This window comes from Papaver somniferum, chromosome 7 (assembly GCF_003573695.1).
Source record: "Papaver somniferum cultivar HN1 chromosome 7, ASM357369v1, whole genome shotgun sequence".
Classification (NCBI taxonomy): domain Eukaryota; kingdom Viridiplantae; phylum Streptophyta; class Magnoliopsida; order Ranunculales; family Papaveraceae; genus Papaver; species Papaver somniferum.
Window position 1 is genome coordinate 50,567,536 of NC_039364.1, and position 24,190 is coordinate 50,591,725.

General features: G+C 38.4%; 2 protein-coding genes and 1 long non-coding RNA gene across 3 annotated transcripts; all 3 read left to right on the plus strand.

The window, feature by feature from the left end:
- The first annotated feature begins 13,206 nt into the window (after nucleotides 1-13,206).
- Nucleotides 13,207-14,266, plus strand: LOC113292960. Its single transcript, XR_003331973.1, has 3 exons — nucleotides 13,207-13,367; nucleotides 13,452-13,640; nucleotides 13,768-14,266. It is a non-coding gene; the product is annotated as an uncharacterized LOC113292960 (long non-coding RNA).
- Nucleotides 14,267-15,466: 1,200 nt separating this feature from the next.
- LOC113297265 (50S ribosomal protein L19, chloroplastic-like) lies at nucleotides 15,467-18,383 on the plus strand. The gene is made up of 5 exons (XM_026545694.1): nucleotides 15,467-15,627; nucleotides 15,697-16,008; nucleotides 16,097-16,183; nucleotides 16,279-16,412; nucleotides 18,079-18,383. Exons 1-5 carry the CDS (start codon nucleotides 15,604-15,606, stop codon nucleotides 18,185-18,187), a joined length of 666 nt encoding a protein of 221 aa, XP_026401479.1. The 5' UTR covers nucleotides 15,467-15,603; the 3' UTR covers nucleotides 18,188-18,383.
- A 975-nt stretch (nucleotides 18,384-19,358) lies between these two features.
- On the plus strand, nucleotides 19,359-23,070 carry LOC113297266 (vesicle-associated protein 2-1-like). Its single transcript, XM_026545695.1, has 9 exons — nucleotides 19,359-19,425; nucleotides 19,542-19,624; nucleotides 19,834-19,949; nucleotides 20,049-20,119; nucleotides 20,189-20,270; nucleotides 20,541-20,656; nucleotides 20,739-20,870; nucleotides 22,386-22,460; nucleotides 22,730-23,070. Exons 3-9 carry the CDS (start codon nucleotides 19,901-19,903, stop codon nucleotides 22,856-22,858), a joined length of 654 nt encoding a protein of 217 aa, XP_026401480.1. The 5' UTR covers nucleotides 19,359-19,425; nucleotides 19,542-19,624; nucleotides 19,834-19,900; the 3' UTR covers nucleotides 22,859-23,070.
- Nucleotides 23,071-24,190: the final 1,120 nt, after the last annotated feature.

Consider the following 24,190-nt stretch of genomic DNA (forward strand, 5'->3'; position numbering starts at 1 on the left):
GTAGAAATTTTTAAGTCAAGCAAGAAATCGAAGAGAAAAGTTAATTTAATTGTCAAGGTTCTATGAGGTTCGATAGTTTATCATCAACAGTTGAAGACCGAAGAAGACGTTGTTTCTACTGAGCATTATGAGAGAGTCGAACAAAGATACATTTGGTTGCTTCGTTAGTCCACTTTCAATCTGGCACAAGATCTTTCTAGCACTGGTTTAACTCATCACACGTAATTAGTCCAGCTGTGTAGCAGATGTCCCTCTCATCTTTATCTCTCTCCTAATCTTATCCAGCTGTAAATCAGCGGACGCATCTTACAATGTTTATCTAGCTGTGTAGCGGATATCTCTTTATCTAACAGTGTTGCGGATATGTCTCCCCTTTTCTTCAGTCAGATTTAGAGTTGACACCTTTAATTTCTATGGCATTCTAGTTACTTGGAGATAGGTTGAGAATTTGTATGTCCTCATAGCTCTTTGGATACTTGTGACCAATTAGAAGTCATGGTTTTATGGGTACACCTCTGTTAAACCCACCAGAGATTAACTCGGTTTTATTTTTTATTATTTTTGCTCGAGGACTAGCAAATAATAAGTTTGGGGGTATTTGATAGACGCATTTATGTGTCTAATTTGTCCTCAATGTTTCGTATTGTTAGTACTCTTTTTCGTCCTTATTTTGGTGTTTTTATGTCTGTGTAGGTGTTTTTGGAGAAATACACTTGTATGGAAAAAGTTGCTCAAAAAGTGTTATTTGGACCCCCGAAGAAAATTACTAAAGGCACCCTCACTTTGGATAAGGGGCACATGCTATTCGCACCCCTGGTTTGGTTAGGGGGCACCATCTTCCTTATTTGAAGTTCCAGTTTTGGCGGGAATTTGTTGCAGTTCGCTGTGAGATTTTCTTTTGGATTTTTAGAGATTCAATGCGACTCTATCACTGATATCGATTGATATGGACGTGATATGCCCAAACAATGTTGGTATGGGTGTTCAAATGGGTTTATTTGGGCTGGATAATCGTCAAGAAGAATACAGGGGAGTACGTGTGCGGATGAGATATTCACGGGATTACAGCGTGGTTAAAGATGTGTTGCTCGTGTTTGGATTGATCTGGGTCTCTGCAGAAGCATGGAGAAGTTAAATAAGGAAGAATCAGCAGCTGTTTACGCGTGGAAGAGATAAAAGTGGAAGAAAATATTCCCGAGAAGATATTATTTACTGTCGAACAATGGCAGAATTATGGGGAGTTATTGTCGTGATTTCTTGCACCTATCGAGTATAAAAGAAGTTCTTGGAGGTCAGAGAAGGTTTAGAGAGAGTTTGGGAGATTACAGAGCATCACAGAGCATCACAGAGTCGAGATAATCACTTGCAGGAAAATTCTTTTCTGCTGGTGCAGCGAAGAACTTTAGACGCGCAGAAACTGTCGTCATCAACAGTGACAACGACAATCAACCGAGGGTCGTAGAACTACAGTGTCTGTGACAGTAACATTTTATCGTTCTCTGTAACAGTTCGGTTTGTAACAAATATAATTGTTACAAACCCGGTTTAAATCATTTTCACCAATTTTTCATCATTTATAAACCATTTGAGCAATAAAAATGATTTTTGAGTGTGTTTCCAACATGATGATGAGCTAATTCTCTCAAAACCAAGGCAATGAGGAAGCTAGTTACGCATGAATAATTGGTAATTATTTATTTTCTCTAATTTATAATTCACTCAATCACTGCTTTTGCAGAGTTTTTAAGTGTTTGCATAATTTTCTTCATTAGTTGTGATTCAATTAGATAGGTTATACTTTCTTTAGATAATCTATGCTTAGGGGATACAATTAATATTTGAGAATTTGCCTGATTATATGTGAATTAAGAAATAAGGGACTTAAAAGATAATTAGAGTTTTGGATTATTTACCATAATTTATTCATGTGTAATAGTGGAATCAGTGTCTTGGTCAATCCTAATATCTTGAAATCAAATTTTGATCTAAGTTTTCTTTACTTTTAAGTTTTATTAAGTCTAGAATCTTTTGCTTTCACAAGCCTCAACGAACCTATTACTACAACATTATTGAGATAACATCAAAAAACCACCATCAACATTAAGTCCCCTGCTTAGCACGTAACAGTGACATTGTTGCGGGGTAAACAATGGATGGTGACGATTAAATATAAAACTTATAAGGCAAGGTAGACAGATGTTACCAGGATAGAGGCCTGCTAGGTCTTTGAGCAAGATACGCTTAACGAAGTATCAAGGCTTGTAGTGATCGTCCTCCCATCATACGTCAATTGCCTCCAGGTAGATTTCGAAATTGCTAAACTCCATTGCGCTCGATTGCGAGAGGCCTTGACTTAAGTTGCTTGGAGTCCGTGCTGCTGAGTCGCAACGAAAATCTTCTTTAAACTCCTGAACATTGACTGGAATGGAATTGCGTTCATTCTGACACTTTATCTCATAGGCTCATTCTTTCCCTTCTGATTGCGATGGTGAAATGCTTGGAATGATTGTATCGACAAAATATTCCGGAGTCTTTGAGTGAAGTAAACGAGCTGAGAGGCGCTCTGTTTCCGACGTGCTGCTATCAAGTCTTCAAGGACTTTGTTCTAAGCGACATCCTTTGAACCATACTCTGAATCTTGGATGGTTGTATGAAATGGGATGCGATGAGCAGTCCCCAGTTATACTTCATATTCGATGGTGTGGCTGGATACGTGAAACCATCTCCGATTTGTACTTTTGGAGTCTTTAATGCACGTGTACAGCTTCATGTTGAGAATTTTGTGCGGCTCATAAAGCTTCAACAGTGATGATGCTGATATTAGAAATGAACCGGTTGAGGTACGTGAAGGCATCCTGGCAGTCCCCAGGTGTAATTATCCCGAGATTATTTTCTATTGAAAGACGTACTTCCATTGCATTTGCTGGTAAGGTGTTGGAGTGTCTCCAGCCTCTGAAGAGAGCACTGAAGCGTCTTCGGGGGAGAGTGTTGAAGAAGCTTCGAGAGAGAGCGTTGAAGCGGCTTCTTCTGGAGAGAGCGTTGAAGCGGATTCCGGAGAGAGTGTGTGTTGAAGCGGCTTCTGCTGGAGAGAGCGTTGAAGCGGCTTCAGGAGAGAGCGTGTGTTGAAGCAGCTTCTGGAGAGAGCGTGCGTTGAAACGGCTTGTTGAGCGTGTGTTGAAGCGGCTTCTTCTGGAGAGAGCATTGAAGCGGCTTCAGGAGAGAGCGTGTGTTGAAGCGGCTTCTTCTGGAGAGGGCGTTGAAGCGATTTCTCCTTCAGTTTGATTTTCCCTTGCAAATTACATGCTTCTTGATTGACTGTCTCTCTTGTGTTGAAGAAATCCTTGACTGATGGTGAAGGAATTTTATGTTGAATCTCAGTCCCCAAGCGTGAGTTACATGGCTCTATCTTGTATGGTCGGTGGGTTTACCATAATAAAGATATCACTATCTCGCCTTCGTGATAGTGATTATATTACTCCTCCATGGGAAAGTAAAATATGCAGAAGTTCGGTTTACCTCTGTCCATAGTGGTTGTTGATATGGTGAAGCTCTGGCGAGCAACAACGATTCTTGGCAGCAGCTATGATCAGAAGAGACTGGCATGGAGAGGCATGGTAGTTACTTGCACGAACTTGGCAGTCTTCATATATGATCTTTCAACTTGGTAGATGTTGTCACGCTGGGTCTCTGAAGAAATAATTTGGGAGAGAGTTGGAGTTGAACCCAATGTTGATGAGGATAGTACGAGTTGCTGATCATGAGGCCGTCTTTGCGTCTACGTTGCGTTTCATAGACATCCAGGCATATCGCTGGTCTTTAACCAATACATATGCTCCCTCGAATACGTCTACGTCTTTGGGCATCTTGGAATCATAATGACAGTGGGCTTGCGTCTCTCCAAATTCAGTATCTTTGAGATGGGTAGTGCTAAGCAGTCTCCAATGACGCTCCTTTGCCTTTATCATCTTTGGATCGTGTCTTTGAGGAGTAGGGAAGTACCCTCATGCGAATGACTTAACTAATAGGTTCTGAAAATATGATGAATCTCTTGACATGGAGAGTCTGTGTGTACCTCTTAAGTACCAGGCGCAACCTCCTTTGGTGACGCAACTACTTCTTCTACGGGAGACGAAATTCTGAAAGCGTCCCTCATAGATGTTGTTGTGGTCGAGTAAGATATGGAATATCTTGGACGTTGTTTTATCATTGTGGCAGCCGTGCATGTGGTACTGGAGTTGAAGTGGGCGATTTTGGACGCGCAGGATGTTGTATCTCGGTGGTTTTTCTCTTGCTGCTTCAGTGAAACCGCTTACAGAAGGTTGAAGGTTGTATTGCCTGTTGGTCCGACGTGTCGAACAAGCTTTATCCTCCACTCATGTCATGAGCAGCGTGACTGGGTGCACTGAGGAGGTGGTTTCAAACTGGGAGTTCCACTGAGATGTGTTTATGAAGTTTGAATTCAATGCTTCATGGTTCTATGAAGGGTTTTCTAAAATCCAGAAGCTGCAAGATGAAACAAACGAAGTTCCCTCCGTGGACTTCATTGCTCGGAAAAAGGAGTAGATCGAGAGGCTATCCTTGGAATTGAAGCTGAAGCAGGTTGTTCTCCGCAAAAATGAAAGGCGCTCTTTCCAAAAAGAATGAGTTGTTGTTGAAAGACTTCCCTTGAATACTTGCGCATTTTCTTTTATATTTCCCTTTTAGGTATCTTGAGTGATGTAAGGAATTCCTTTCACAATTTGATTTTCTTGTTTTTGAACTAGTAGGTGATTGAATTTTTGAATTGGTTTATTTTTGAGAGGATTTTATGAATGACTTTCTGAAAGGAATTATGTTTGAATCGGCTGAAAGCCGGCATTCTGGTTTTGAATTCGATCATTCTAAGTATCTCGTAAAAATTGCAAATGTTGCATAAAAAGGGAAACATGTAAAAGGAAGATAATGTGGTATCTAAGAACAATTGCATCATTGACTTCCTTCATCAATGTGGGACGCATGCGTCGAGTCCCCAGCAGGCTTTTAAAATGTAAAATTGTTTAACGAAACTTACTTGTTCACAAGATATCAGTTGCACGAGACTTGAATTCTCCAAGGGTGATCGCTTCGAATCCAAGTTGTTATGGCGCGCCTCGAGAAACCTGTAGTTGGTTCGATCACTTCGATGAAACGGCGCACGTTAATCTTCGGAGAAAGGGGGTAACTCTACTGAGTTAATCTTCCTTTGGAGAATATGCTTCAGGCCGTTGCATCCACTGGTAAAGTGATGAATGAACTGCGGCAGTGGCAGTACCTCGGGTCCGTCATCTCTTGACATTTGGATGTTCGTTGTTTCGCTGAAACATTCTCCCTAACAGAGTGATTCACCCAAACTGCGGATTATTTTTCGACATGATGACGCGAGCATCATTATCTTCTTGAGGCTGCTCTCTTGAAGTGTCGGCTCCAGTAGACCTGAAGATGTCCCGGGATCTCTCCTATCCGGGTTGACATAATAGGCGAACCCTTTATGATGATTTGAAGATGTGTCAAGCCTCCTTTGTTATTGTAGATGTACGAATTCTCGGAATTACACCATATTCCGGATCTACATGTTTTGTTGATGAAGTGATAGCGGATACTCCTGATCTTAAATTGGTAGCAGTGGTGGAATAGAGATAGACCTTTTCTTTTGTGACCTCTGCAGGTGTCTTCCCAGGACTCCACTGGTGTTGAATTTGTTGTCGACTATCTCCATACTGAAACAACGGCTACGCGAATCTTCACTTCGTCTTTCTGGGTGTGGACCCTTTGAGGCATTTTTGGCTTGCTCCATACAAAACTTCTGGTGTTGCAGAAAAGGTGATTGCTCCATCCGGATCTCGAGAGAAGCCGTTGCGTTCTTCTAAGTAGTAGTCGCATCTTGTGTCTCCACGCGGCTTTCCGGTCCTTTCATCTGGGAGATTTACTGGTGCTCAGCTATCCAAGGTATTTCCAGTAGCATTGCTTGAAAAAACGTTTTTGTGAAGCTTCTTAGTGAATGGAACACCGGAATTGAAATTGGTTGTGGAACCTAAATTGAATTTAATGATTGAATTGAATCTAAGATCTACCCTTTTGAAATTGAGAAAATCGGAATGAATCTTGAGAAACTGATTTTGCAACCGAGAGATCAATCTCCCACTGTGGTCGCCAATTTTTTATGGGTGAAAACAATTTCTACTGGTTTTGGTAAATTTGGGTGTGTGTGTGAATGACAAACGAATCTAAACCCTAAACAAATGCACTGCACGGGAGTGCTTTTGATTCGAGAGATCAATCTATACAATTCTGGCCTAAACCAAGAAATGGTCATTCCAGACTTTCTTCGGCCACAAAGTGAAGGAGATGGGGTTGATCTTAGGGAGGGAAGCGAAGAAGGTGTTGAGATTGTGAATGTGTTGGTTGTTTATGACTTGTATCAGAATATTGAACTGGATTGCACAATGTAAGCTATCAGTTGTGGGTGTTTTCTGGATACTGTGACAACACTTTGTTTCTCTGTTTTGTTTGAAGATAGGTCGAAGAACCTATTTATACAAGTCATTTGAGCGCAATCCTCATCTCGTAGGAAGTGGAGGAAGTTGAGTGATGGAATAGTGGGGTCGTGTAGGTGATTGTCACACGATCACGCCTTTGCCCACTTCCCTCATCATCATTAACCGTCCATCTTTCCTGACACGTTCTCGTAATGGGCGCGTTGCACGCCGCACGCTGTAAATCGCCAGACCAATACCCCAGTAAGTATCCCCCAGCTTGTGATATGTTTGATGTCTCAAATGAGTGGGTCAGGTCGTGGGACCCATCGCAAGAAATAGCATACAGTGCTATCAGGTTAAATAACTAAGTTATTTATGGAATTGATATTCATGAAATATCGTGTATGTTCGATGCATGTAATGCATCGCTTTAAATCAAGCAGCTCAAAACAATCGATATGCATAAGGCATCGCTGTTATAAAGCTCGATCGAGTAAGTCGTGGATTAAGCGTCTTAAATTGGCAGCACGTCCAACCATCTTCGAGTAATCGTTTGGAGGCCGCATGGGCGGGCCATCATCTGGTCGATCACTCCCTGTGGCAGAGTGGTGGATGGTAATCATTGAGGCACTTCATTGATCGCCTAATTTTTAATCCAAGTCGACCGACTAAGCTGGAAAAGTTGGACGGACAAGATGATTTACGGCACATGTTTGCTGTCGTTGATGGATTTAAGGTTTTTTAGAGGTGCACAAGCATCCCTCTTTGTCTTGATCGAATCCAAGCGTTGGCACTATTCTTTGAATGGGCCGACCGGGCATGCGTGAAGATGGCTCACTGGCGTGCATGCCTACCCCTCTCGGTCCCACAAAGATTCGATCTAGGCCACTCATTTTGACCGGCAAAGATGAGTGGTCGTGATCGATTTGCGACAAAAATATATTGCCGCAAAGGGTTTAAAAGTCGTGTGGCATGCCACCTTTGGGACGTGTGTTTCGAGGCGGCGGATCCTAGTCTGCATAGGCCGGCCGGTCACATGCAAAGGTGGGCCCACGATGATCACGTTTACATCCTTGGGACCTCTTGAGTCTATATCTACACCATCCGTTTAGGTTAGTGAATATGGATGGTCACGATCAATTTACGACAGATGTGTATTGCCGCAAACTCTAATTAAGGTTTTGAAACAGCAATGCCCACGTGACTTCGACCAAGCGATTTGGCATGCTGTTGGCCTCCTTTGGGGAGATCGATCACGTGGGTCCAATGTTAGCCTGACAGTGAACGCATGTGCACCTTCCTGATGATCCTAAATGCAATCTAAGCCATCCAAATAGGTTGGCTAAGTTGGATGGTTGTGATCGATTTAAGACACTAGTGGACTTCCGCGACCTGTAGAAGCATCACGCCTGCCATGGTTTGAACAAACGTTTCATTGCTTCATGGTCTCGTTGTGAGAAATCCGATCGGGTGAGGGAAAAGTGGGCTCGCGAACGTGTGCGTTAGCGCTTCCCTAATCATTCATGGGATGATCTAATCCGTCCAACCAGGCTGGCGAAGTTGGACGGTTGTAATGGTTTAAGACTGCATTGAATAGTCTATGCTCGTTCGAGCTTCTTCCGAAACAGCGCGGCCACCCCTCTTTAGGTTGGCGTTTGACGGCGTTGAGGAAGTATGTGTGGTGTTCGACCAGTTGGGGAATTAGTGGGCCCGCCATGGTGTGCCAGGGTTTAGCTAGGATGGTTAAATCATGCGGCCAACTTGTGTGGCCGTGATCATTTCTGAGACTGACATGGACAGTCTAGATTTCCCTTAAGGAATTTAAGCATGCTCGATCGGGCTAACCAAAAGCGCGTCGATACGAGATTCTCTTTTTCAGAGAGTGATGCAGCATGTGTGAGTACTTTCATGCAGACTTCAATACTGACACTTCAGGAGATTCATGCTACTCTGCTGAGAGTGAACATTAATCGTCATGTCATGCCAACATTGAGGGTTCTCTTGCGGAACATGGCGTAGGAAAATACAAGGCAATGCATTAAATGGATAATGCTACTAGGAAATTCATAGAATATTTGGGATTGTTGCACCATTCTGAATGAATTCCATACATATTGAATTGCTCAATGAGTGAAGAGGTTTTTTGCACTCATCACTTCTTAAATGGCTTTATACCCTTGCAGGGCGTCACGCATTAAATATAGGGTTTTACAATTTTAGTCCTATTCGAAAAACCACCATCAACACCCCTCCAAATCAAATAGCTACTTAGACGGGTATACCATATCCGCATGATTGCTTCAATCTAAAAGTGAGCGTTCTATCTAACTGTAAATGCAATCAGTGGTTTATAGTCACTTGATTTGGGAAACAAGTGGCTATCAAGTACTTTTGTAAATATCTTCTATCTCTTGATTCTTTCAGAGATACGTAACAACCACATACATATGCTGCATTTCAAGTCCTTTTGAAATTACCAAGCTAACTAAGTAGCGGAACACTATAAAGTTCATTACAAGAGAACAATTCCAAGGCTTTGTGAGAAACCTCGCGCCACAAGGAGAGTCTTTATATTTTAAGACTGCTTTCTTCTCATTATTCTTTGTGACAAATTAATCATGTATGTCCAATAGGCTTTACACTTGGTTGGTTAGCACTACCGCACCAAATACCTGTATATTTGTCAAAGAACCAAGTTCTACCTGGATTGTATAGGCCAAATATGCTATTTATTTGAAATTAATCAAAATAAAGCATGGTTCGATCTCATTGTGCTCTACTTATGGAGCAAATATTTATGGATTATATCATCACTGTACACGCATGATTCTTCCATTGACTCATGTGCATTCTCATAATCCGTCAGGATTTTATTGTTCTCTAGAATCATTTAAAACTTCGGAGCGTCCTCCGGTATTGATTCATGGACATAGTCAGAGACAATCAAATGAGATGATCTCATTAATGATACAAATTAGGTTGTGCCTTACTCATCTACTTCATTTCTAGGTGAGCATTGATCGAACCTGGTGGTCTCTCCATCTTCCTTTACGGCCTCAACTACACTTCCACCAAGTGTAGTTGCAACACCTTAGTCTATGGTGTACCCCATACTGAGGATTTCTAACCTTGCAGGAATATTTGCAGCTGGTATGTATGATCTTGTCACTTTAGCGACATCAGTGTACATTTTGAAATTCGATTATTCTTTGTCACTTCACATTTACATTTGTGGAGTACAAGAATCAATATGAGACACAGTGGGAACACACCACGACAATTCCTGTCGTTCCCTTAGAAAATACGTTTTCTTATCTCCCCCTAACGACGGGAAGACTGTCTCATTAAAATGACAATCCGCAAATCTAGCGGTAAGAGATCTCCTGCCAAAGGTTTTAAAAATGCAGATAATTGCTGGAAATTCTTGTCCAACATAGTCACTTAATCATTTTGATGACCCATCATAGTACGATGTGGAGTCGTAAGGGCACATATATAGTGCAACCAAAATTGTGTAGGAACAAAAAAACGTCAGGCTTATATCCAGTTACCAAGTGGTACGCAAATAATGGTTGACCAACTGTGGGTCTAAAATGAATAAGTGAAGGTGCGTGTAATATTGCATATTCCCCAAGCAGTTAAAGGTAGGTTTGTACACATAAGCATGCCTTAGGCACCATCTGTAACCTTTGATGATAGCCTTTGCGAGACCATGGGGTATAGGATGCTCTACAGTGATCCTATTAAACATGCAATAACCATCAAGTCCTTTTGATGTGCACTAGCTAGCATTTTCAACGGGTGGTGCCCCCTTATATGTATAATATGTGCTAGTAGTTTTCCAAACAAAAAACTTCTTGGGAACTATAACTATTTCAAAATGTCAAAACATTCACCAGAGCCATAAGTCACTTTAATGGTCCGCATTCTGCATGAATATTTTTCTAAATTTCACCTTGTTATCTTTGTAAAATGGATTGTTTACCATTTGCATCTTAGGATGGTCTCGATCCTGTTTTACTGAAGACTTTGTAAAATGAGTGATACACTCTCTTACTTAAAAGCATAATGGGAGGGAGGAGGGGGTTGTGCATCCGGTACTTTAGAAAACACTTATTGAGAGATTTGCTGTCACTTTGCATTCTGTCAATCATTGTCCCATTTTTGTTCACTCAAATAAACTGATATTTGTATGTGTTCTTTCAAAACAATCATCATGGCACAACCAAAGTTGCTTTATGGTTATGCCCAAAGCCTGTACGAGTCAGTTCCCAACATTTCATCGTCAGAGTCAATATGGATTCAATAATCCAAATATTATAGTGAATTACATTTCACTAGATTGACTCAGTAGTTTCTCTAAAATATATTTCCTTCCAAATATATTAGAGACTATAAAAGATCCAATCAATTACATTCTCATCATTGTGATGTTCCACATGATATCCATTTGCACGGGTTACTTGGGAATTTAACAAGGTGTGATTATCTCTTGGTACATCTAGAGATTTTGCGACGTCTTTGTTCTATCTTGAAAACAAATTTTGACCAGTGTTGCGCTCGATGATCCAATCCTCGTAGTCACATTATAAGGAAATAGTTCAACAACTAGTTTAAATTCATTAAGCTAATGGAAGAAAAACAACTATGAGTTAGACATTTGGGTCTTGAGAGTTTGAATAAGTGGTGTGGCCTTCTTACGTAATAAAAGTGGGATTCAACTCAATTACTTTAGACTCAATATATATTATGTTTCACCCAATATATCTCAAGTGCTTTAGAGAATTTATGTCTCGTGTTTTCATTCCATAGGTGCAGATACTGGATCTAGTTCAACTGAATAAGATAGTCAATTCGCCGAGCAAAGTTTTTGTTGCCATTAAAGTTGATGTGAAAATTGGTTGCTACTATGATACACGCATTACAATGCATATACCAACACCTATAACCAGGTGCATTTCCAACTCTTTCATTTATGATGGGAGATAGAATTACATTTTAGCTTCGCCGCATATTCAGTTGATACATGTACTTTGGTGTCATTACTACCGTGGAAAAAAAAATACATCTCATGATATATATATGTCCCTTTTTACATGTTTTATATGAGTCGGTACGTCTAACCCTCATTACTTCGGGGTTCTTTCTATTTTTCAATTTTCTACAATTAGCTTAATTTGAGAAATTTCTTCATCTCAACGGGTCAAAAGAATCTAACTATGCATGTCAACCACTTACTTTAGGTTGAATATCTTACCAAAGATAGTGGATCTCTTGTTTGCATATTTTAACATATACTGATTCATTAGTATATGAATGAAGTAGCAAAATGGTAGAAAAATAAATGTGTCTCATATCACTTTTTATAAGTTCGTACGCAAATCTTGAGATTCATGTGCTTTTAACTACATAACTTTGTTGAAGCTACCGATTCTAATTCAATAGTCTAATCAGTGGATTAGATCTTACTGGACATTCACGATCACGAGAAAAATATCATGAATGTTTAAATTTCCTTCAAAGCAGTTCTTAGTTCTTCAGGCGTTTTCAACAAAGATTTTTGTACTCAACGTAAATTGAGGACAATGTGTTTCCTAGGAAACATAAGGACATACGGTTTTACCTTTCAGACGATATATTTTCATTGGTAAAAGGTTTTAAATGGGATATATTCCTTTTTCACAGGGAAACAATTTCCACATCTAGTACGCAATAACGATGCTCAATTACTTTTGAGCGTGAAAAAAATAAATGAGTCATATTGCCATCGAGTTGGTTCGACCAATTGGATAAACCACAATATTTTGACTAGAGCCGATATCTTATTCAAAAAAAAAAAGAAACGAAATTTATAGAAGACAATTACGAAAAAATGCAACAACACAAAATATGCAGATAATCACGAAAAGAAAATACAATGAAAATAACAACAAGCACCATAGAAAAATTTCATAGCAATTTTTCGGGAAAAAAAAACAATACATTAAAAAGTAGTACAATAACATAACAATCCTTAGCAATTAAATACTCCATTGTAATCAGTCATCAAAATGAGGACAAAATTTCTTCATTGTAACAAAGACTTCATCGCTAAGAAGTACAGAACCTGCTGATTTGGAGATTTCCGCAGAACTCGGTGATTTCTCGATAATAACAGCAACGGAAGATTTTGTGGTCTCATGATAACTTTTTTTCTCTTTAAAATGGTGTAATAAGCTCGTGCTTTATCAATTCAAAATTCCTAAGTGAAGATCCAATCAGGACGGAGGTTTTCCAAGCTTTTTCCGGTGATGAAGATAAAAAAATAAAAAAAAATTATTTAGGTGAGCTCGTGCGGAAAACGTATTGCAGTAGAATATTAGGGAAAAAAAAGGATTCTCATTGTTAAGAGATCTATTGTTACATGATACAATATAATTTATATACAGGGAAAAGAGTACCCTAGTTGGGCCACACATCTATGAGTCGTAGGCCTACAACAAGGTTAAGTTTTTATGAAGTGAAAACTACAGCCAAATCCATTTTATAAATTTCTCCCACTGTGAAATCCATGCTCAGAAAAGTTCAGACGCGCACACATTTTTTGGGATAAATTTTTTCCCACACCCAAAATTTCTAAAATTGTTTGTCCGCTTATTCTTCCTCGTTTTTCTTTTCGTTACTTCTTTTATTCTTCTTTAGGATTAGACAAAAGTATCCTAGAGCTTAGAACTTTAGCATCTCCGTCAAAAACATCATCCAACAAGAGAAAATGCTGTAGGAAAGTCTATGATTATTCTTCTCTACGCCGCTCAAATCGATTAATCTCTCAGTCTGAATCGGTTCCACGATGATCTACTAGATTGAATGGAACCCAGATATCTTCTCTTCAAGGTTCATCTCTCTCTCTTAAAACCCTTGATTAGATTTGGGTTTTCTCTAATTTAGAAAGAATTTTGCTTTTGTATACAAGAAAAGGTGGAATTTTTAAACAGAAATAATGGAAATTGTTTGAAGCGGAAGAGAGAGAACTCGAAGAGAGGAACAAAATATCTAAAGAACACACGCATCTCGGTAATGCTGGTGATCTCAACAAGTGGGCGGCGGTGCATCTACAGTGCTCAAGGTTTCAGAAAGATGAACCACACAAGAAGATGATGATTCACGGTAATTCTAATTTTATAATCAAATCTATTCCCAATTTATCTTTTAGTTTCATTATGTGTTGCTACTAAATCTATTCCCAATTTATCTTTTAGTTTCATTATCTTTCAAATTTATTTCCAACTTGCAGAGGCAATTAACAAACTAGAGAAAACACTCGAGGTGTCAAATGGAAACGACAAGACACTGTTCTTGTTAGGCGTTGCTCACTCTTCTTTGGGAGATGATACGAAAGAAGTTGGCTATTTTAGCTATTTTAGAGAAGCACAAAAGAAAAATCCAGAAGAAAGGCTTTACAAACTTAGGTCGTTACCAGACGACCACACATGGCTTGCGATTGGTGCTCTTATATGATTCCGATTGGTGCTCTGCGGTTGTCAAAATTATGTTTAAGAAGTAAGACTTGCTTTGTGTGTTGCCTAATTAACAGGAAAGGAGGATGTTCTTCTGCTCTCTTTCTCTGTGACAAAGAGCGGTGGTGGTACTTGCTGCCAGCAATAGAGAATTGGATCTCGATGGAGCCATCAAAGGAGTGTTGGCCAAAGGCAAACTCGTATTATACAAGGAAAAGCTGGTAGCAGTGGATTGCATAACTTGTCATGCTCCTCAATAATGTCTGCATAACATGGTATGCAGTCATGAAAATGGATGCATAACCTGCATTATGCATCGAGAAAATTGTTGCACAATCTTTTATGCATCGAGAAAATAGATGCATAACCTGATATGCATCCGTAAATATGGATAATCTTTTATGCATAACCTGATATGCATCTATTTTCTCGATGCATAAAAGATTGTGCAACAATTTTCTTGATGCATAATGCATTATGCATCAATTTTTTATGTACGCGCTAAAATCAACCAAAACGATGGCTACATAACTTGTTATAGATGCATAACTTTGCTATGCAGATGCATAATTTGTTATGCAGTGGAGAAAATGGTTACATAATTCGTTATGCGTCTGCATAATGCGTTATGCATCATTTTTGGTGGCTTCATAATGGTTATGTATCAAAACCAAAAATGATGATCACCTCCGATTTTTTCGTGAAAAACAAAAATTTGATATTGTTGTTTGTACTCGTTGCGTAGCTCTCTTAAAAAGATTTCCAACAATATAAAATTTGTAAAATTCCAAGGCGCGGACTTTTAGATATGTTATATCCAAGTTGCGTTGCCAATTATACCCCTGATGCATAACTCGTCATGCGGATGCATAATCCGTCATGCAAACATTTTTAATAATTTTATATTATTATGGGTGTCACGGAAATAATTATGGGTGTCACGGTACGTAAAATTAATTGTGGACCTGACAATGAGAATATTATTTTTTTCACAAAATTAATTAAAAAGACCAAAATCAACAATTCCTGGGTGAAATGGACAGTTAGATTTTGATACCGTTTAAATGGACAAAAATTTAAAAATAGGCAGGATGTAACCAGTTTCATCGTGCCCATTTTCAAATATTTTTTCTTATTTTTAATTTACACAGGATGTATCCAGTTTCATCCTTGCTATTTTTTAAACGTAAGCTAGGATGAAACCAGTTTCATCTTATTATTTTTTTTTTGACCATTTCACCCAAACTATTTTTTTACTCGTCCAATTGAACCCTGATTTAAAAATATTTGGACAAATAACCCATTTTCCGTATTTTTTTTGGGCCTGCACCTAATTTTCCCTTTTATGAAACAAAATATTTTTACCTATGGTATTTAAACATCCTGAAGTGCGTATATGTTGGAAAGTTGGGTGCGAATAGCAACATTTTTTTTGTCTGTCCTCCTTAAGGCGCATTGCTCGTTCCAAATTCCCTCTCCTGCCTAATCTTTTCTTCTTCTACAGATAAGGCTTTTTCTCTCTTCAACTGAACTCCATGACTTAATTGTCTCTCTCTTTCTCCCACTCAACTAAAAACCTCATAGAGAAACCCTAATCCTCATTTTCCGAAGTCATGGGATCTAAAGCAATCCCTCAGGTAATCTGTCCCACTCTCTCTACGATATCTGTTTATCTCTTTAGAAATGTCTAACTCTTGAATTTGCAGGCACTCATTACACTACCAGGAACTCCTTCAAAGAAATTAGGATTCTCCACGAATTTCCCAGCTCAATTATCTACATTCAACACAAACAGAATCACTCTTTCTAGGGTTTCGTCAAAAGGACTAAGTTCCATCGTTAAACCTTTGATGTCTACTAGAAAATCCTTTGTTGTACGAGCAGAGGCTTCTGATGAAGTTCCAGAAGTAGAATCAGAAAGCAATGACATTGAAGTGTCTGCCGTTGCTGTTGCTGTAGCTGAGAAACCACCCACCACTCCTTTTAAACCCAGAGTGAAGCTCGGGGATATAATGGGGGTAAGGGCTTTATTTATTTTCAATTTTCTGTGCAATTTTCCATTACATTTCATGCTTACATATTCTTTCTTGTGTTTTGGATTGGTAGCTTTTGAATAAAAGAGCTGTAGAAGCTTCAGAGAAGGAAAGACCCATTCCAGATCTTAGGAGTGGAGACATTGTTGAAATTAAATTGGTAAACAATGCGTTCTCATTGGTCTTTATGTGTTCACCGTTTTCCTGATTCTCTTCATCTACTATTTATGATATTGGTATTGTTTGAAAATGCAGGAAGTACCAGAAAATAGGCGTAGGCAATCAATTTATAAAGGTATTGTAATCTCAAAGCAAAATGCTGGAATCCACACAACAATTAGGATTCGAAGGATTATCGCTGGTGTTGGAGTCGAGATAGTTTTCCCTGTGTAAGTAATTTTCTTTTGATTTCATTGCTATGTGCTAATTCACTCTCATTGAATTTTCACAATTTGATAACCTGGTAATTAGATCCACTAGGAACCTAACCAAATGCTGTAGAAATCTTAACTAAAGCTGAATACATTGTAGTTGGAAGTATTGGCATAATTCTTAGTAGATCATATTTTGCATTAAGCTAAATGTTAGGTTACTTATATGCATCTTTACCTTGTTGTCTGTCTGCATTACTTTTGCGACATACCGTGACACTAGACAGTAGACAACTATTCTCCCATGTTGACATAGGGACTCTCAGCCCTTGCTCGAGAAGGTCAAGTTAGGAAGATTGGGAAAATCAAATAAAGACATCAAGGCTTGCTTTGTTGCTTGCTTTTATCAGTCTGAATAGTGAGAAATTGAATCATATTAACGTAGTAAGAATGAGAACATAAGGGCAAAACAAATTCCATAAGAGAAGAACAGTTTGTTAGTTGTACACAATTATTTACTTGACTAAGGGTTCACGTCACATTGCTAACTTTCAGCCCTCGTAAATGTTTTTCTTCCCTTCAAGGCTTGCTTTGTTGCTTGCTTTTATCTGTCTGAGTAGTGAGAAATAGAATCATATAAACATAAGGGCAAAACAACTTCAGTAAGAGAAGAACAGTTTGTTAGTTGTACACAGTTATTTACTTGGCTAAGGGTTCACGTCACATTGCCAACTTTCAGCCCTCGTAAATGTTTTTCTTCCCGTCAAAGTTTCAGCCAGCTTTGCACATGTACAGAAAAAGTTGTTCACATATCTATTCTATCAGGATGCTCAATTTTTCTTATGGATTTTAACATAGCAGATGGGTTCCTGTGAATTGATTTGAGTTTGAAATGTTGTCTCCAAACCATCCTGATACGCTGCACGCTACACCTCCGTATTAAACTTCTGAGCTTTCGCACCAGTGGGACTAAACTTCACTACTTAAATTCACTTCTCAAACTTTATCCCAGATGTCTCAAAACCAACCAGATACGCTGCACTTGATAACTCTCTATAGTTTTAATCTTTCCTACCTAATTGGACCAAATGTCACTACTCTACTCTCAAATGCATCCCGGAACATCTGTACAAGTATTTATCACGTGGCCCCAGAAAGTATGAAAATTTTGCAAACCGTTTATGTGCATCTATGTTGTAGCCCTGAAACTACTCTCACTTTGGACCGTTTTCTGCATATCATGTCCGATAAACCTTGATGGTGTCAATATATAAGCTTCCAACCTTAGTAATTTATGAAAAAGTAATGTATTTCCTTTATCTGAAATGAGATTCTGTTGAACCTGTTTCTGCCATTCATGTAAACAAAAGAAGTTTCTTCTTGCACCATAAGTTTCGCTTGACCCTGTCCAAACTAAATGAAAAAATGACTAGTGTGGCTTTCTGATCTAGGATCAGTTGTGGTTTCTGGTCTCCTTCATTGCTTGAAGAGCAATACTGGTTATTCTCCTGCAATGCATACTTCTTTGAATCAACTTGGCGAGGCCTTTGTTTTCACTTTTTTTGCTTTATTTAGTTAACTTGGTAGGATTTTTTTTAGTTTTTATCCACATATGTATGTATTGATCCTATGTTTAGTATTTAGCATTATATTAAAAAGCATTGAACACATTCTGATATTACAGGTACTCTCCTAACATCAAAGAGATAAAGCTAGTTAAACACAGAAAGGTTAGAAGGGCAAGGTTGTACTATTTGAGGGACAAGCTACCCAGACTCTCAACCTTTAAGTAAAATGTACAATTTTGCTTCACCAGCTGTATCTTTCTTCTACGAATTCTGTGAGTTTTGTAATTTTTATCTCGAACCAATATATTTTTCTGCAGTAAATCCTACCATTATGTCCTCTCTCTAATGGTGAGTCACTGCTGAATGCAACTTTGTCTTTAAAATTATTACCATATTGCAGCCTGTTTCCACTTGTTTTACACATTCCGTAATCTAGATAGCGAGTTGAAAACAACTTGTTCACCTACTTTCGGGTTGATTGAAATTGTGCCAAAAGCTATGCCATCAAGGTATAAATCTTATGGTCTGATGGAAATTTTGTCACTTGCAACTTGCTAATTTCCACTGAATGTCTGGAAAGAGTATACGATCTCTCTGACATTATCAATTACCAACTTCAAGTTCAATTTGCACTAAGAGTATATGCTAATTACAGGAAATTGGATTACAGATGTTAAAATTCTTGATTTACCAAGATGGGAAAGTGTGTTCTTGTGCTTACTGCAAGTTTAGTTTGAAATTGGAAATAAAAACCAATGTTAATATGCAAAGCTTGTGTTCTCATGCTGCCGTAGTAGAAGATAAGCAAGTTTTTAGAATTTCAGGAGCTCAGATACTCCTAGCCGAGCTAATCGGACATAGCAAGCAAATACAATCTTATCGTAAATTGTTCTGTACCGTCGTCGATCATGATTATTTTAATCTTGGTTCTTATTATTGCTAGTTCCAAGAGCTAGCCTAATGGGTAATCCCTTTGGTGCCAACCCAAGTACGGTATATGCTTTCAGCATATTTCATAATCATTTTGGTTAGGGGCCAAATTCCTAACAAAAAGCATAAAGACCCGAATCCTTGGTTCTTAATCAGTTCCGAACACTACACTTCAGTGTCTGCTTTACAGATTTAAAAAGTTAGAACCAGACTAGTAAAAATTGGTTTCAATTTAAGACCTTACCGTTGATACCATTTAATAAAGAATTAAGGCATCCCAACCACAAATAAACAACTAAAATTAGCCCCGGCCCGGTCCCATTTCCACTCTGGAACTTTTAAATTTCCGCGTTACGTCCATGATTAATTTATTAATTGACACGTACCAGTTACCATTGGTCGTTTGGTGCCTCTTGTCTCTCTTTCTCTCTCTTTCTAATACTGAAGCCTGTCACTCACCACTACCAACAAACAAACGATGTTCTTCTTCTCTCATTTGGTGTTCGAAAAATAAAAATATTGTATATAAGTTGGTGAGTAGGAAAAATAACTTATACCTATCTTTATGGGTTTAATTGATTTTTTAATTACACAAAAAAGAAACCTTAATTATTGATAACCTGAGCTGAGAGCATTGAATTTGAAATAGAGACCTCGAGAAAGAAGAATTTGTTCGATTTCCACGGTGAATTGTTCGATGCATTTTGACCGAGGATTCCGTTAATGTCGTTGGTAATATATCCCATTACATGTTAACTGATTTTTCTAAGTGTGTGTTCTTTTTTGTGGATCCTTCATTTTCGTTTTTCTTAATTTTGTCTAATTTTTGTTTAGTTTAATTTTATGAGTTCTTCTATGTTTTTCATTTTTTACTTTAGAGCTTCAATTTCTTGATCTAGGGTTTTAAAATAAAATTAGATAATAACCTCTTTGTATTACAGATTGTTGTTGTTGGGTTGTTTAATTTATAAGTGAAGATTCTTGGTTGAGATCAATCTGGTTGAAATCATGAGTAACGGCTTGATCTCTGTTTATCCAGAGGAACTGGCATTTGATTGTAAGCAATCCCAAACTTTTTTTTTAATCTTTTTCATGCTGTATTGTACATTTCAAATGGGTCTTTGTCTATTGTGAAACTTATATTGATTGAAAACAGTTGAGCTGGAAAAACAAACGTATTGTGATCTTAAAGTGGCAAACAATACTGAACACCATGTTGCCTTCAAGGTACTATATTGAGTCATTTCTTCTGTATTATTCAGCGATGAGTCTGTTGAAATCCTAAATTTCCTGTAGGTCAAAACCACATCACCCAAGAAATATTTCGTACGACCCAATACCGGTGTTATACAACCTTGGGATTCATGTGTCATAACAGGTAACAACATAAGAACCCCTATTTTTATCATGAATTTTTCATACATAAGTGATATGAATAGTTGGCGACGTGCTTCTACTGTTTAGCAATACACATTGCACATGTCAGGGATCTTGTATGGGAAAATGGTTGACAGTGTAATGTCCATTTTGTTCAGGATACTGAATATCTATTATGTTTTTGATCCTTTAGAATTTTTAATATATCCTGATCGTAACTAAAGAATCTACTTTTCTCATCGCTCTGACCTTATCTTTTTTGGACATGAAGTCACTCTTCAAGCTCAAAGAGAATACCCTCCAGATATGCAATGTAAAGATAAATTTCTCCTGCAAAGCACTAAAGTACCTCCAAATACTGATGTTGATGAGATACCACAAGATACTGTGAGCTGTCTTCTCTTCCTGGCTGTATCTTAACTTCATTTTCTTCGAGTTCAACTTATAGTAATTAGAATTCTATCTACAGTTCAGCAAAGACGGTGAAAAGACAATAGAGGAGTGCAAGCTGAAGGTTGTTTATAACACTCCCTCAGGTCATGGTAACGCAGACGAAGAACGACTTTCCTCGAGGAGCTTTAAACGAATGGACAGCAGCTCTGTAAGATCTTCTGCTTAACTTCTTTCACCCACGTAGGCTCATCAATAATGTGGATGTTCTTCCAAAAGTTATCTTCGTATTTGTATGAATGTGCACCTGACTGATGATGATCCTCGCCATAGATAGATTCCCTTAATATGCCATGCTTTTTCTAAATACCGATTCCACTTTCCGCTACGGATTGTAGCCATCAAATTTGCTTTACTACATTGCATTGATAATTAGGTACAAGACACTAAAACATGCTTTTTCTAGGTGATACCCACAGTTTGCCGGATATCTTAGCTCAACATGTTTTCCGAAAGATTTCCACTTTATGGAAAAAATATGGAGTGTAACTTTAGAGTCTAAAGTTGCCTTAGCTTCCTTTTCTTCTTGGATTTGGATGTTTAACTTTAACTACCGAGTACATTATGTTAGTGCCATGTTTTATTTTGCTCAATGTGAGCTCCAATGGCTGAACAAACATAATTCACTAAAGCTTTTACAATTTCGTGTTCCTTTACTTAAAAAGGTTGGCAGGTTGTTTCATATGGTACTTAAAGGCTGAAGTCCCACGCCTAAGAATCTTTTCTGTTGTGACTTGCTGTTTTTACGAACTGTACTCTTTGCTAACTTAGAATGTTTCCAAACGTTAGTAAAATGCTCGTAACCTAGACCTTTGAGAAATCGTTAATTTGGTTTGTGAAGTTTGCCGTTAGGCTATTTAGTACTTGGGGTGGATGCTTCTTTATGGCAGCTTGGGTATATGCATCTGTCATCCAACTATTGTTGGTGGAACTTATTTGCTTCCTTAATCTTTCTGTTCTGTTTCAGTTCCCAAAACTTGTGCGCGGGGTTATCCAGACCCTGTCTAAAGATACCTTTACGTGGAGAAATTGCCTACATGGCAATCAACCATTGAACTTTTTTCTCTTTGGATTTTCATGAAATTTTCCATCGTAGAGAACTTGAAAGTTGATAATTGCTTTTGCATGCTGATCCAGAAAAGCAACTTGCTTGAAGCACCAAACTGTCCAGAGACTTGTAACTCGTGTGGATTCAATCATCTAGGATTAAACAAATCAGTTTCCACTTCCCTGTGATCTTATCTGTAATGACCATCACACATGTTCAGCTAGCCTTCCATTAGGGGCCCAAAACTCTAGTCAGTTACCATTCGCGTGACAATTTTTCTTCGGCACAGGGAATTTTCTCTCTTCTGGCCTTAATTCTACACCTTCATGTAGTTCCTCCATGACTTGAACCTTGATGTAGTATTTTCTATGTTTCTATTATCAAGACATAAAATCTGGTCGTGGTCAATATCTGAATTACACTCTGTTGCTGTGTGATGCTTCCTGGTTGATCGTTTAACAAGGCTCCATCCTTTTAGCTTCTATTTGTTGAAAAATCTTATGTGATTATCTAATATCTTCTTTTTAAGTGCATGTAAATTTGATTTTTTGCAGGTTTTATTAATGGGGCTAATGTTATGTTAAATCCTGACATTTTAATTAATATTCTTGTTTCTAGATGCAAGCAGTGCAAGTTCTCAAGGAGGAAAGGGATGCAGCTATTCACCAAACTCAGCAGTTGCAGCAGGAGCTGGTATATACACTCGAGCATCATACTCTCTTTATTATATTTTTGGCCCTCAAATCTCTGATAAAGTTTTGGGACAAGAGCTTTGGTATTTTGGCAGGAATGTGAATGGCTTACGTTTTCTTAGATAAAATTATTAAACCTCCAGTTGCTCAATTCTGTAGTTTTTGTAAAACAACAACCTATACAAAGTTTTAGTGTGGGAAATCCTTTTGCGTATTTAGGTTGCTACCAATTGACATTTCTTTTGGGTATTCCTGTTTTATCTTTTTCAGGAACTTCTGAGGAGACGAAGAAATCGGAAAAGTGATCCAGGTTTCACATTAATGTTTGCTGCTTTTGTGGCACTCATCGGTATCATGGTTGGGTTCATCTTAAACCTGGCATTTTCTGCACCATCTTAAACCTAGCATTCTGTCTGTACCATCATCTACTGAATAACTTACAAAACATTTTTCACAGTTCACACCCTTTGAAGATATATAATCTTTGTTGTCTATTATTTCTGGTTTTTCTTTTCCGTTCTTTTTTGTAATATGGGATATAATCTTGTTGTCCATCCCTCTCAGTGTAATATTTGGTACTCTTTTTGAATGGAAATCTGTTCACTACTCCAGCTCTTAGAGCATCCACAGTGGGCGAGTATAACCAAATTTATGGGATGAGATCCTAACACAGTGGGACGGAGTAAAGATCAAATTTGGACCAAAGATCAAATTCCAGACCAAATATGGTCGCGACCAAATCCCAAATTCTAATATAGTCGGGCGTAAATTTAAAGTACGCTTGATGCTGGGCGTAAATTTAAAGTACGCTTGTTAACGGGCGTAAACCAAATTTACGTATGTTGGTGGGGCGGAATTTAAATTTACGTTTGTTGCGGGCGTAACATAAATTTACGCCTGATGAGACGGACAGAAGAATTCCGCGCGTTGCCAGGCGGACACCTAAATTCCGCCTCTCTGGGCGGACACCAAAATTCCGCCCCTCTCAAACGGACTTTTTTTTTACGCCTCAGCAAAATTATGAAACATGAAATGAAAATTTTCGAACGTTAGAATGATAAATTTTTCGAACGTTGGCGTTGGAGATTGCGTAGCAGATTTTTGACCGTTAAAAAGATATTTATATCTTTCGAACGTTTGAAATTGAATGTTAATAACGGGTTTATTTTATACCTATATATACCAGATGAATTCCTTTCACATTTTCATATCATTCGTTTGTATTCGGCAAGAAAAAAATAGTATCAGGAAGAAAAAATAGTTTTCCATATTTCAAATCATTTTGAAAATTTTCATCGAATCGTTTTTAATGTCAACACCACGAATAGCAAGAGGTCCAAATTTTACGACAATCGAAGATGTCACGATGTGTAAAATTCATTTATCAATATCTCAAGATCCCGGCGTTGGAGCCGATCAATCAGAGATTGCGTTGTGGACTCGTATCAAGGATGATATTGAAGCTCATTTACCGGATAAACCAGAGCGGTCTTGGAGTTCCTGGCAAAAACGATTTCAGGGAATAAGTAAAGAAGTGGCGTTGTTTTCGGCAAAACAGGCGGAAGTGGAAGGTGAATATCATACGGGATGGGGTCCGGAAATGACACGGACAGGAAGAGTACGCCCGATTTGATCACACGGACAGGAAGAGTACGCCCTAACCCTGAACCCTAATGAAAACCTACTGGGCGGAAATTTTGGTTACGCCCGTCTCAGGCGTAATAATATTTT

What these genes read in the sequence shown, in the direction of transcription:
- LOC113297265 (XM_026545694.1), top strand. Translation starts at nt 15,604, where the DNA reads ATGGGATCTAAAGCAATCCCTCAG. An exon ending in GATCTAAAGCAATCCCTCAG is followed by an intron (nt 15,628 to 15,696) that starts GTAATCTGTCCC and finishes TTGAATTTGCAG; the next exon opens with GCACTCATTACACTACCAGG. An exon ending in ACATTGTTGAAATTAAATTG is followed by an intron (nt 16,184 to 16,278) that starts GTAAACAATGCG and finishes TTGAAAATGCAG; the next exon opens with GAAGTACCAGAAAATAGGCG.
- LOC113297266 (XM_026545695.1), top strand. Translation starts at nt 19,901, where the DNA reads ATGAGTAACGGCTTGATCTCTGTTTATCCAGAGGAACTGGCATTTGAT. An exon ending in ATGAGATACCACAAGATACT is followed by an intron (nt 20,657 to 20,738) that starts GTGAGCTGTCTT and finishes TTCTATCTACAG; the next exon opens with TTCAGCAAAGACGGTGAAAA. An exon ending in AACGAATGGACAGCAGCTCT is followed by an intron (nt 20,871 to 22,385) that starts GTAAGATCTTCT and finishes TCTTGTTTCTAG; the next exon opens with ATGCAAGCAGTGCAAGTTCT.